Consider the following 12,113-nt stretch of genomic DNA (forward strand, 5'->3'; position numbering starts at 1 on the left):
TCCCCCTCGCCAATCTTTCACGATAAACACCCATTTAGCTGAAACCAGTCAATAATTTTCCCCACTCTTTATCTGTGCCAAAATCAAAACGTAGATTCCATGAACAAAGATTCTTTCTTACAAGTGCACGCTTGTGGAACTCTCTATTGTTTGCCTGTTTCCCACCTGACTACAACTTGGATGTCTTCAAGTCCAACATAAACAAATTCCTGATGAATCGCTCCCTTAAGTAAGACACTTTATCAAATCTCCATTACTAACGATTACTACGATACTATCCCATTGATTACTGTTCATGCAATAACTCTTATCCCCGAGTGGCCTTCGAGCCTTGATAAGTGGTGACCACCATGTAAAAAAAAAAAGACTCGTCGCTACTACAGGCTCACACGTCCATTTCGCTCAACGTGCATTTTTCTTCTCTTCGACCACACGCTGTCTTTTTCTTGTCATGCAAGACCACACACTTGCTAATTTGCATACGTGCTCGAATGCTGCTGCTACTAATAGCTTTGCTAGCCAGCTATCCTTCGGCTGCTGCTGCTGTACTTTCCCCACGCGCTCAATTATAGCTAGCTATGGGATCTTCTAGTCAATGGGTTAGCCTTTTTTATGTTCACAGATTAACCTTTTCACATGGATGCTGGCTGGCCATTCCATTAAGTGGTTCTTTCTAATGTGGTCTTGGGAATGTCTATTTATATATTTTAACAGATGGACAGAATATGTGAGAGTTGGTTTTCTGCGTGACTCACAGTCAGTTGAGTTTGTGTGCTCTTCACACGGGCCCTCCTGTAATTACCCAATGTCTTTCTAAAAAGAATTTCAACCAGAAAAATATCGGTGAAACCAATGCCAACGATAGAATCTTCAAATTCATACAATATTTGACGATGGTGTAGTAGAAACCCAAGAACTCTCATCTGTTCTTTCAATATGGCCAAACCCTTGCTTCACAATTACAGGGGGTATCCATTGTCTCCTGAGATTGAACAGAAGCTATTGAATTATTAAAGGGTAAATAGAGATGACTGACACTGCCTTCCTAAGGACACATTTTTCTCTACTGAAGTGAATGAAAAAATTTTATTTAACAGATAAACAACGGTAAGTCTCCTGCACTGTAACCCCAGAAAACAAGACCACTTGTAGGCCATGGATATCGACAATAATGCTTTCAGACAGGATCCTGGTAGTTGAGCAGTCCAGGATTTGGTAACATGACTTGCAACAGTACCGGATAGACGGGAGGTCGGAGACGAGTCATGCCATGTCCTAATATCTTCAACCCCATCCATATTGGATTTGATTTTTCTCAAAGTCGATGCTTGAAGTCGGCGGCTGAGGTTCAATCTTATTGCGGAAATTACCAATACCATAGAGTAATGTTTTCTAAGAATCTATATTATTAATAAAATTCTAAATGTTTATTTATTTATGTGTGTGTGTGTGTATATATATATATATATATATATATATATACACCAGTAAAACTTTCGAACAGATGCACCGAATTGAAAAATTCTTTTTTTTTTTTCCCCTGAAAGGTGAGAGTCCCTAGATTGTCCTTATCTATATATGGTTCGTAACGAACAACGCCGAATCACATAAAAAGCCCGAAATAAGTGTTTTGGGGCCGTTTCGTGCAATTTTCAAAAAAGTTACCTTCCCATGTCAACGGAATTTAGCACTGTCTGTATACAGTCGCGGTAACATCTTTCAGCATACGGACAGGACTTGTGGCGCAATGGATAACACGTCTGACTACGGATCAGAAAATTCCAGGTTCGAATCCTGGCAAGTTCGTAATAATTTTAACCATCATTTACTCACTATCCTTACCCTTAGGGTATTTTTGTTTTTTTCAGCGACTTTGTTTTGTGCATATGGGAATTTCCCATACTCCGAGTTCACAAGGTAAGCGTTGATGGTAAGATGATGTTGAATGTACTCGATTTTGTGTTTGACTCGGCGTTGTGTGTGCTGGCGTGGCACAGCCGCTGGTATAAAATAATTATCTTAGACGATTCCATTTTGCATTAAATCACGCACAGATGGTTGATATGTTGTAAAAATATTGGGCGGATATTATTCTTCATTTGTCAAGACAAAATGGAGGACACTCACATGAATGCAAGAATAACGGGATTATCGATACAATATTTAAACATTTTTTTAGTGCTTATTTACATTTATGATCTGTTAAACTAACGCATTTCAGGTGAAAACATTACGTAATGATTATAAATTCTAAAAATTATGAAAAATTTAAAAAATTACAAAAGATGGATTTGTTAACACAAATTTATCTACAATTACTTTCTGTCTGAAAATTGTGCATCCTTAATTTAAGTCAATTTATCATACCAATTTGGTTGCATAACATTTCTGTATTAAAAACATGATAAAACTTGATAATTCCATAAATTTTATTTCTACTTGAAATAGTTTTTCTGCTGGATCATTTTTTTGTAAATTATATTAATTTCACCATGACATAATGGTTTCATTCGAACTGCATTGGTTTAAAAGATCACAAATATAAATAAGCTTTTTTTAAAAAAAAAAAAAAAAAAATATTATCTCAATCTGAACGATTACAGTCAATGTTGATTTCAAAAACTTGGTTACTTGGTTAATAACTCAATTGAAGTTTTGGTACTTGTTCAGAATAACGGAAATTGAAAAATCAAATTGAATGTTATTTACTTAATTGTCATGTTGACATTAGCAACTTAATACATTATTATATAAAACATTTACTTTCACGATCTGACATTACTGTAGTTATCTCCCCTGCTTTCATAAGAACTATTGTTGATTATTATTTTAGTAAAACTTGCAATTTTCATTCATAATTAATTTTTCTAATCATTTTTCATCGTTTCGACATGATAATTAAGTAGATAACATTGCTTTTAGTTGAAATTCAATTTTTCGTTGTTATTTCAAACAAGCACCTAATTTCTTCGACTAATAGTCATATATTTTTTTTTTTTTTTTAACAAATAGTCAAACCAGTGTAGAATATTTTAAAAAGGAGTTAGACAAATTCAGAAATAATGTTAAAAATAAAAAGTTTGCCTTTGGGTGGGACACATGAAATTGAAAATTCAGTACAGATGAGGGTGGGGATTGCTTCACAATTTCATGTTCAGCTACCTTTACAGAGGGTATCCATTGTCTCCTGAGATTGAACAGAAGCTATGGAGTGATTACAGGATGAATTGAGACAATGGACACTGCCTTCCCTAATGAAGTTAAAGTGAATAAAAAAAAAAAAATTTCTTAACGGATAAACAACGGTAATATTTCTAACAAAACTGAAAACTTCGTGGTTGCTTTTTGCCATCTTTCCGTATAATTTATTCTTAATATTTCTCTTGAAATAATTCATGTTAGAGTTTTTTCTTTTGGTATGTTTCTGGATTTTTGAGATGATGATTTGATTATTTGGATTAATCGAACTAATGTTCTCATCTTGAGTGTTATTTGCACAACATTTTAGTTGATGTAACCTCCGATCTCCTTCAGGTGTAACTTGTTGAACTCAGGAATCTGCACGGACCATGGCATAGTGGATATAGTGCTTGGTAAAATTCAGTTACAAATTACACTCTTCTGCAGGTTGAAGGTTCAATCTTCAGTGCAGATGATACAATTGCAGAATTACTTAGGACTTCTACTGTCATGGCTGACAAAACAAGAGCATGCTGCCCCTGCACATTAAATAAAAGGTTCCGTTTGAAATTCCATGCAGATTCCGGAGTTCGACAAGATACACCTGAAAAAGGTGAAAGGTTAGATTGAATAAAACGTGAAAATGACGTTCAAGGTAAGAAGAGTAATCTGAAGAATCCAATACAAACATCTTTATTAAAGAAAATGTTTTGTTGTAAAAATAATTGTCATATGTAAAATAGTTTAAATAAATAAAAAAACAAAAGTCAATGTAATTAATTTATTTAAATTTGTAACAATTTAATTTATTAAAATAAAAAAAAATGCAAAGTTTTTTAAAACTGTTTAAGTCAACAACAATGACGATTTTAGCATCAGCTGTTGATTTCGATTTTTGAACAATTTTAAATGGCTAAAATCTTAATTTTTTTTTTTGCAGTCAGTGAGATCAAATAAGTAATTTTTTTTTTAATTTGATTTTTGGAAATTAAACAATCTCATTTTTTTTAATGAGCTTTGAAATTGACAACTTGTGTCCAAACATAGGTACAAGTATATTAATGTATTAATATGTATGTTATTTTCACGTATGCTTTGAGAAAAGTGTTTTCAGGGTTATAGCAAGTATAAGAAATATAAAAAAAATGTTTTTAATTAAAAAAATATTAAAAATAAAACAAATCAAAGACAGCTATACACTTTACACCACGTATAACCCTGAAAATATTTGAATGTAGATAATTTAAAGTTGTATAAAAAGACATATTTCAAAGAACCTGAAATATAGTGGAAGAGAAAAAAAAATTGAAAATTCAAGTAATTCATTTTTTTTTTTCTTTTTTCAACATTAAATAAAAAAAAAAAGGTAATAATAAAAATAATGTTACAACTCAAAAAGGTTGATTTTTGGGGGAAAAAAGGGGGGGGGGCTAAATACATTTGCTAGTTTAAGTAATGCTGAGCAAGAGAAAAAAATATATAACAAGGAAATCAAGAATACTAGTCGAGGATAAAAAGAAACTGAAATCGAGACAAGCTTCCGTTGAAAAATAGGAAAAATAAATCAATGATATGCAGAGACACATAAGACAAGACATAAAAATGATATCCAAAAACAGAAATTCATAAAAAACACTATCCCCCAGAGAAATATTTACAGATATTATTTAAAATTATATATAGTATATTAAATAATCACAGGCAACATGACTTGGAACAAATACATTGAGAACATTGCCAAGGCTGCTGCAAAGAACGTGGACTTCCTCTACTGTGGTAGAAAATTACTCACACCTAAGAATATCCGACATATTTATGCCACGGTTCACCCATGCATAGAGTATTGTTGCCACATCTAGGTTGGAGCACCTGCCACTAGTTTCTCACTCTTAGACAGAATTAAAAAAAGAGTCTAAAATCTTTTAGATTCCGCACTGTTGGGCAAGCTCCAACCTCTGTCACATCCCCGTGCCTGCTTTACAAGTATGCAAATGTGTTCTGATTAACTCGTATCAGTTATGCCCTTCCTCTCTTAACATACACATTCCTAATTAACTTTACAAGCAGCAAAATCCCCCCCTTCACTGTTGAGGCCTTTAGATGCCGGAAAGTCTTCTGCTCTAATAGTTTCTTCCCTAACATTGCTAGACTTTGGAATTCCCTCCCTGTTTCCCGATTGTACTAACCTATGGAAGTTTAAGTGCTCAACTCTCCACAGTCCCCTATTAGACATGTTCCAAAATAGTAGCCTCTTATATTGCAAGTGGCAATATGCCTTGATTGGGGTGGGAAAAAAAACTTAGAAAAGAAAAAAAAATTTGCACTCAAAATAATATTTTGGTGGTGTACAAAATCATTTTGGAGAGAAGGCCAGATTTTTCGTCAAAAAGACAATTTAGCATTTCCAATTCCCTTGTCCTTTGGGCTTGGGAAAGCTAAAATCAATTTCTTTACTCAAACCGTCATACGCTTACACACTGACAAAATGCAACACACACACAATGGTGCCAAGATTAAGCTTATTTGCTTTAACAACCTTCTCAATCACTGATTGCCATTGCTAATGATACACTGCATGAAAGGTAATTGCCAAGGATGCCGCAAGGAAGGTGGACTCTCATGCTAAAAGGCTATTCACACACGAGAGTATCCTGTATCTCTACACGGCCATGGTTTGCCCATGCATGGATTATTATTGCCACATCTGAGCTGATGCATCTGTCACTAGTCTCTCGCTCCTAGACAGGGTTCAAAAAAGAGTCGCCAACCTAACAGGTCCTGAACTATCAACTAAACTGCATCTATCCCATCGCCGAAACACGGCATCCAAGTATTTCAATAGTGAATACTCTGATGGACTCCGAGCACTAGTATCCCCTCAAAGACAACACCCTCGACAAACCCAACAAGCAGCAAAATCCCACCCCTACATTGTAAAGATCCTTAGATGCTGTAAAGCCTTCTACTCTAACAGCTTTTCCCTCAGACTGCTGCACTTTGGGAATTCCTTCCTGGGCCCATGTTTCCCTGACTTGCAGAATTTCAAGTGTAATGTGAACAGACATCTTGCTACCCAACTTCATAGATAGTATCTCTGTAAACCTGGTCCCAATTAATAGCCCTTCACGACTAAATGGTTCTGTGCCTTGTTTGGGGTGAAACGTCAATAAAAAATAAATGCACACACAAATTTATCAGTAAAAATTTTTTTTTTTTTTTTTTTTTTTTTTAAAGCAAAACCACCCCAGATTTTCTAATTCCCTTGTTTCTTTGAGCTTGGAAAAGCTAAAATCAATTTTTTTTTACTCAGTCATATGCTTACACACTGACAAAAAGTCACACACGCACACACAATGTTTGCACATACACACATGCTTCATTTCAATACAAAAAAAAAAAAATTTTCTGACTGCATTTTCTACATTCTGAAAACACATTTCGAATTGGATGATGAGATAAGTTCTTTAACCCTTTAAGGTTGTGGGGTTGCTGCATTATTTCATGCAACGTCTTGGCCAAGAATGGTCTGGCAGCATCCATCCCTCTCCGAACTCATATAGAACCTGATATTACAAAATGTTCACCAATTTTAGTATTGGGCAGGCATTGCTTAACTTTAGTGATCTAACGGGAACCAGTGTGTCAATGTGATTATGCCGTACTTCAAATTAATAAAAAAAAATTAAATTTACTAAAAATTTTTTTTCAACCAATAATTTTGATATATATAATGATATACTCCGCAAGTTAAACGTGTTTAATTTCTTTAATTCAACATTTAATAACAATTCAATTGTCGCACAATTTCTAAGATGCAACAAAAAACATGTCTACAAGATACAAACTCGCATTTCTGGAAAATTTAACGTACAAGCTAAAAAACAAGATTTATGAGGAGAGATTAAAAAATTTTTTTTTTTTTTAATTCTTGAGATGTGATATTTCTTTGTTCTTTTACAGAAAATACAGTTGAAGTTAATACGCTCCAGATATTGTATGTATTTTTTTCACCCCGCTTTTTTGATCTATTCAACTTCATAAAAATCAGCACATCTCCTTTATCATTTACGGAGTGATGGAACGATTCCAATACAATTTCTAATTACATCCTAAATTCCTAGATTCTGAAATCACGCAAAAAAAAACAAAAAACAAAAAAAAAACATGGAGGAGAGAGCAGATATTCCTAATCTACTTTTAAAAATGTATTTTTATATTTTTGTTTTCATTTGGCAAACTTTTTAATGTTTTCCTTTTCTGAATCGCATTCAAGATTTTGATTAACTTATTCTGAAATTTTCATTTATATTTTTCATTTGTGCCATTTTTGCCAGGCCATTTGTTTCCGGTGACATTTTTTTTTACATAAATTTGTTATTTATGATCTATAAATTTTAGTTTTAAAATCAATAAATTGTTATCATTTCATCAACAGAGAATGAAATTTTTAACAAAAAAACAGTAAAGTAATAAATAAACGAATTGTTTTGAAAATCAGAAATTAGTTCTGATTTAGTTAATTGGCCCAGCACTAATTATGTCATCTCACAATGATTATGAAAACTAATTAATATTGATATCGAATACAGTTATTAGAAAAAAAAATATATATACAGGTCTGCATTAACAAGAAAAAAGAATCCGCATTCATGCACACAGTGTGTGTGTATATATATATATATTTTTTTTTTAAATGGAAACGGGCGTTGTTTTTAATCCTTTGCTCTTGAGGTTTAACTTTTTTTTTTTTTGTAGCATATACAGCCGAAGATATGTTGGTTTAAAAAGAGAAAAGTAAATATAACCAAAGTTGATAGAAGATCTATTTATCATTTTGTTTTTTCTTTTTATAGGTTTTATTATTATCAGTTTTTTTTTTTTTTTTAAATCAGATCTTGGTATAAAGGGTAGCTACACTAGTATTTGTTATTTTTAAAGCTTATCTTGTTCAACCAGTGATATAAGCATTATTAAAAAAAAAAAAAAAAAAAATTAAAAAAAATAACATATATATATATAAAGTCCCCAGGATCATACACTACATGGGGGCCACACATATATATATATATATTTTAACTTATATTTAGCTTCACAAAAATGAAGCCCGACAAAAAAAAAAAATAAATAAAAAAAATAAAAATAAATAATAATTGCATGTTTGTTTTATTATGAAATATTTGATTTTTTTTTTTTTTTTTTTTAAAGCTTGACTTTTACAGACTGAAGTATGCATTAAAAAAAAAAAAAAGGGGGAAAAAAAATGGAAAAAAAAAAAAAATCAAAGTTCTATTATTCCTCTGGATGCATGTGGGGGGTGGGTCGAGTGAATGAATGGTGTGACTCCTACTAAACAAGGCACTGAAGTGTAACTACAAGGTTAGGAAGAAAAAGTGTTGGTGAGAGGATGAGCAAAACAAAAAAAAAAAAAAATGAAAAAAGGTTGGGGTTAATGAATGATTACAGGTGGAAGGATAAACGAGTCGGGTTTGTGGGTTAGGGATGTCTTAAGGTGTGTAGATTGGCAACCGTTCGAGTTTTTCTCTGTTGGCTTCAGTGTCTGCTCGTGCAAGATAGAGAGAATGGCCGTAGCCGCAGGCCACACCATGAATGTATATGCCATCAAGGGTCTTCACTTCTTGGGGGACTGTGGAGGAATGAGGCTTATGGTCACCATAACCCTACAAAAGAATTCAGATTTTAAATGATGCAGTAAGAAAATAAAAGCAGTAAAAACAACAAAAAAAACAGCAAAATTAAAGGAAGAAGATTTACGTGTATGAGTAGTAATCCTCCCCTACCAACCCATATTTTTTCTATTTTCTTTTCATTTTTTTTTCACTAGATTATTATCAAAACGGACACTAATTTACCAGATGATTAAAAAAAAAAAAAAAAAAGTCAATCTTTATGTATTTGTAGAGGGTGCGTTGCTTATATAGTAAATCAATCACCCATTTTAGAAAGGTCAAATTTAGCATTTTTTTAAGCAGGTTGGCCTTTTTAAATTTGTTTTTTCTCCAATTATTTTATACAGAAATATTTATGGTTATCTTCAATTTTTGTCACCAGACATTAAAAGTTTTGCCTGGACACCCCCACACCCCCTTAAAAAAAAAAAGGGGGGGGGGGGGGCAATTTTCAAGTTTTGTGTACACCAGAATATCCACTAAAAACCTTTTAAAAGTTTATTGTTAGGGGTATCGGGGTCTGCTTTTAAAATTGTTGCCAACAAATAGTTCTCATGATATTAAGAATTTTATTATCTAGTGTAGTCTGTATTGTTTTCACTGGCCGCCATGTTTGTTTTCGTGTGCATGCATTCAATTTGAAAAAAAAAAAAAAAAAGTATAGGAAACATGAACAGAGTCGAAAAAGAAAATATATATAAAATAAAAAAGGAAAAACAAAAAGCAAAGAGTTTTTTTCTCTTTTCTTTATATTTTCCCTCAGAAAATAAAAAAGAAAATAAAAAAGAAAAAAGATAAAGATAAGAAAAAAAAAAATCTGAGTGTGGGTAAAAAAAAAAATCTGAATGTGGGTAAAAAAAAAAAAAATCTGAGTGTGGGTAAAAAAAAAAAAATCTGAGTGTGGGTAAAAAAAAAAAAAATCTGAGTGTGGGTAAAAAAAAAAAATCTGAGTGTGGGTAAAAAAAAAAATCTGAGTGTGGGTAAAAAAAAAAATCTGAGTGTGGGTAAAAAAAAAAAGTATAGGAAACATGAACAGAGTCGAAAAAGAAAATATATATAAAATAAAAAAGGAAAAAAAAAAAGCAAAGAGTTTTTTTTCTTTTCTTTATATTTTCCCTCAGAAAATAAAAAAGAAAATAAAAAAGAAAAAAGATAAAGATAAGAAAAAAAAAAATCTGAGTGTGGGTAAAAAAAAAAAAAATCTGAGTGTGGGTAAAAAAAAAAAAAATCTGAGTGTGGGTAAAAAAAAAAAATCTGAGTGTGGGTAAAAAAAAAAAAATCTGAGTGTGGGTAAAAAAAAAAAAATCTGAGTGTGGGTAAAAAAAAAAAAATCTGAGTGGGTAAAAAAAAAAAATCTGAGTGTGGGTAAAAAAAAAAAATCTGAGTGTGGGTAAAAAAAAAAAAAATCTGAGTGTGGGTAAAAAAAAAAAAATCTGAGTGTGGGTAAAAAAAAAAAAAATCTGAGTGTGGGTAAAAAAAAAAAAATCTGAGTGTGGGTAAAAAAAAAAAAATCTGAGTGTGGGTAAAAAAAAAAAAATCTGAGTGTGGGTAAAAAAAAAAAATCTGAGTGTGGGTAAAAAAAAAACTGAAAAAAAAAAAAAAAAAAACTGAAAAAAAAAAACTGAAAGAAAAGGAAGATTTATGCACCATTTGACTTGCGCACTAAAATAATGTTATTGTTTAGAAAGACATTCTTAACATGCGGAGGGGGAAGGTGTTTTATAACTATTATGTACTATTACTTAACAATTTAATAAAAAAAAAAGATACCCTAAACCTTGAACTTGAAAACATTATTTTAAAAATAGTGCAGGTCAAATAGTGCGTAAACACTCATTTATCGCCAGCAAGGAAGGGGAAGGATTATTGTAAAAGAGAAATAGATTCAATAGAAGCTGTAGACAAAAAATGAAATCAATACAAACCAATTCTCCATAAGTTGGACTTGGTCCCCAACTAATGACACTTTCATCTGCTGCAACCACGATACTCTTGTTACTGAGATAAGAAAGAGAATAATACTCATTGATAGCGACAACAAAACATTCGAAATTCAAGATACACAAAATCCATCTTACAAATATTTATTTGTGTGTAAACTTGATGACATACATTTTACGATGTATCGCAATTGTTTACAAATAAAATCACTTTGGAAACAAAAAAAAAAACAAAAAAAAGGTCATCTTGTTCACAAACAATACTAATACTTCAGTCAGTTGCTGCTACTGTTTACCTGAATATATACTGAATTACCTCCTTTAGCATTACATGCAAAGAAATAGTGATTTATATCTTTATCATTACATTAAATCTAAGTTAAGAAACATATTCCTCAGTTTGGGGATTGAGTTGTGCTTGAAGAAAAAACAAAAAAAAAAACAAAAAAAAAAAACATATTTTAATTGTTCCAATTAGTCGTAATTTGCAATTAACTCACCCAAGTGAATATAATTTTTTAGCATTCATCTTATGATGCTTCTATTTCTCTCTCTAGCCAGCAATCATTGGGGGCCAGATCTGTGGAATGTAGAAGTAATGTGGGGTACAATTCATGTAGTTTTGCCACATGCAATAAACTTGACAGTGGTGGAATTTTGGTGGAAGGACATCTTTCTTCTTCATTAATGGTTGTGTTTTTGTCAATTTTTTTTTCTTTCAAACGCAACAATGTTAGATTCATCATGACAGATAATAATTGATGAAAAAAATACCTTGTGCATCCCAGAATGCAGTGGCCAAAACCTTACCTACTGATGTTTGCATCTCGGGTCTCTTTAGACAGCTTTCACTTGCTGTTGTCACTCAGTTGATTTGACTCTGGGATCAAGTGATGGATCCAAGTTTCATCCATTGTCACATATTGATGCAAAAACTCCTTTTTGTCACATTGAAACAGCTGACAGCACTGAACTGTCAATGAGTTATTGCTTTTGATTAACCTTGAACGTTTATAATTGAAAAATGGGGGTGCTTATTTAGAATTATACATAAAAAAAAAAAGAGAAAAAAAAAAAAATCTTTATGATGTATTGAATTGTCCTGAATTTTCCAAAAATCACAAACTGATGAAATAATTTGTTTTTTTTTTTTAACTAAGAAAATCACATTTTACAATTTTTAGTGATTATTAATTTTTGGCAGCCAAAGTATGGTCCGCCAATCTCGATAGTCAAATTGAATTGTCCGCCCTTGAATTTTAACACATTCTGTAAAACAAGGTGGCTCCTTTATCATAAACTTTGA

General features: G+C 32.0%; 1 protein-coding gene and 1 non-coding gene across 3 annotated transcripts in view; one reads left to right on the top strand and one right to left on the bottom strand.

The window, feature by feature from the left end:
• Positions 1-1,733: 1,733 nt before the first annotated feature.
• On the top strand, positions 1,734-1,806 carry Trnar-acg (transfer RNA arginine (anticodon ACG)). The gene has a single exon. It is a non-coding gene; the product is annotated as a tRNA-Arg (tRNA).
• A 6,518-nt stretch (positions 1,807-8,324) lies between these two features.
• LOC145261242 (protein RCC2-like) overlaps positions 8,325-12,113 on the bottom strand; it is a 60,312-nt gene continuing 56,523 nt past the window's right edge. For both annotated transcript variants that reach the window (XM_080119625.1, XM_080119624.1), the window contains exons 10-11: positions 10,793-10,865; positions 8,325-8,858 (exon numbers count right to left, since the gene is read on the bottom strand). In XM_080119625.1, coding sequence (XP_079975751.1) covers positions 8,685-8,858; positions 10,793-10,865 — 247 coding nt within the window. In that variant the 3' untranslated portion in view covers positions 8,325-8,684. The remainder of the gene's footprint in view (positions 8,859-10,792; positions 10,866-12,113) is intronic.

The sequence above is a fragment of the Euprymna scolopes genome, chromosome 37, assembly GCF_053919585.1.
Source record: "Euprymna scolopes isolate OS-2025 chromosome 37, ASM5391958v1, whole genome shotgun sequence".
NCBI lineage: Eukaryota > Metazoa > Mollusca > Cephalopoda > Sepiida > Sepiolidae > Euprymna > Euprymna scolopes.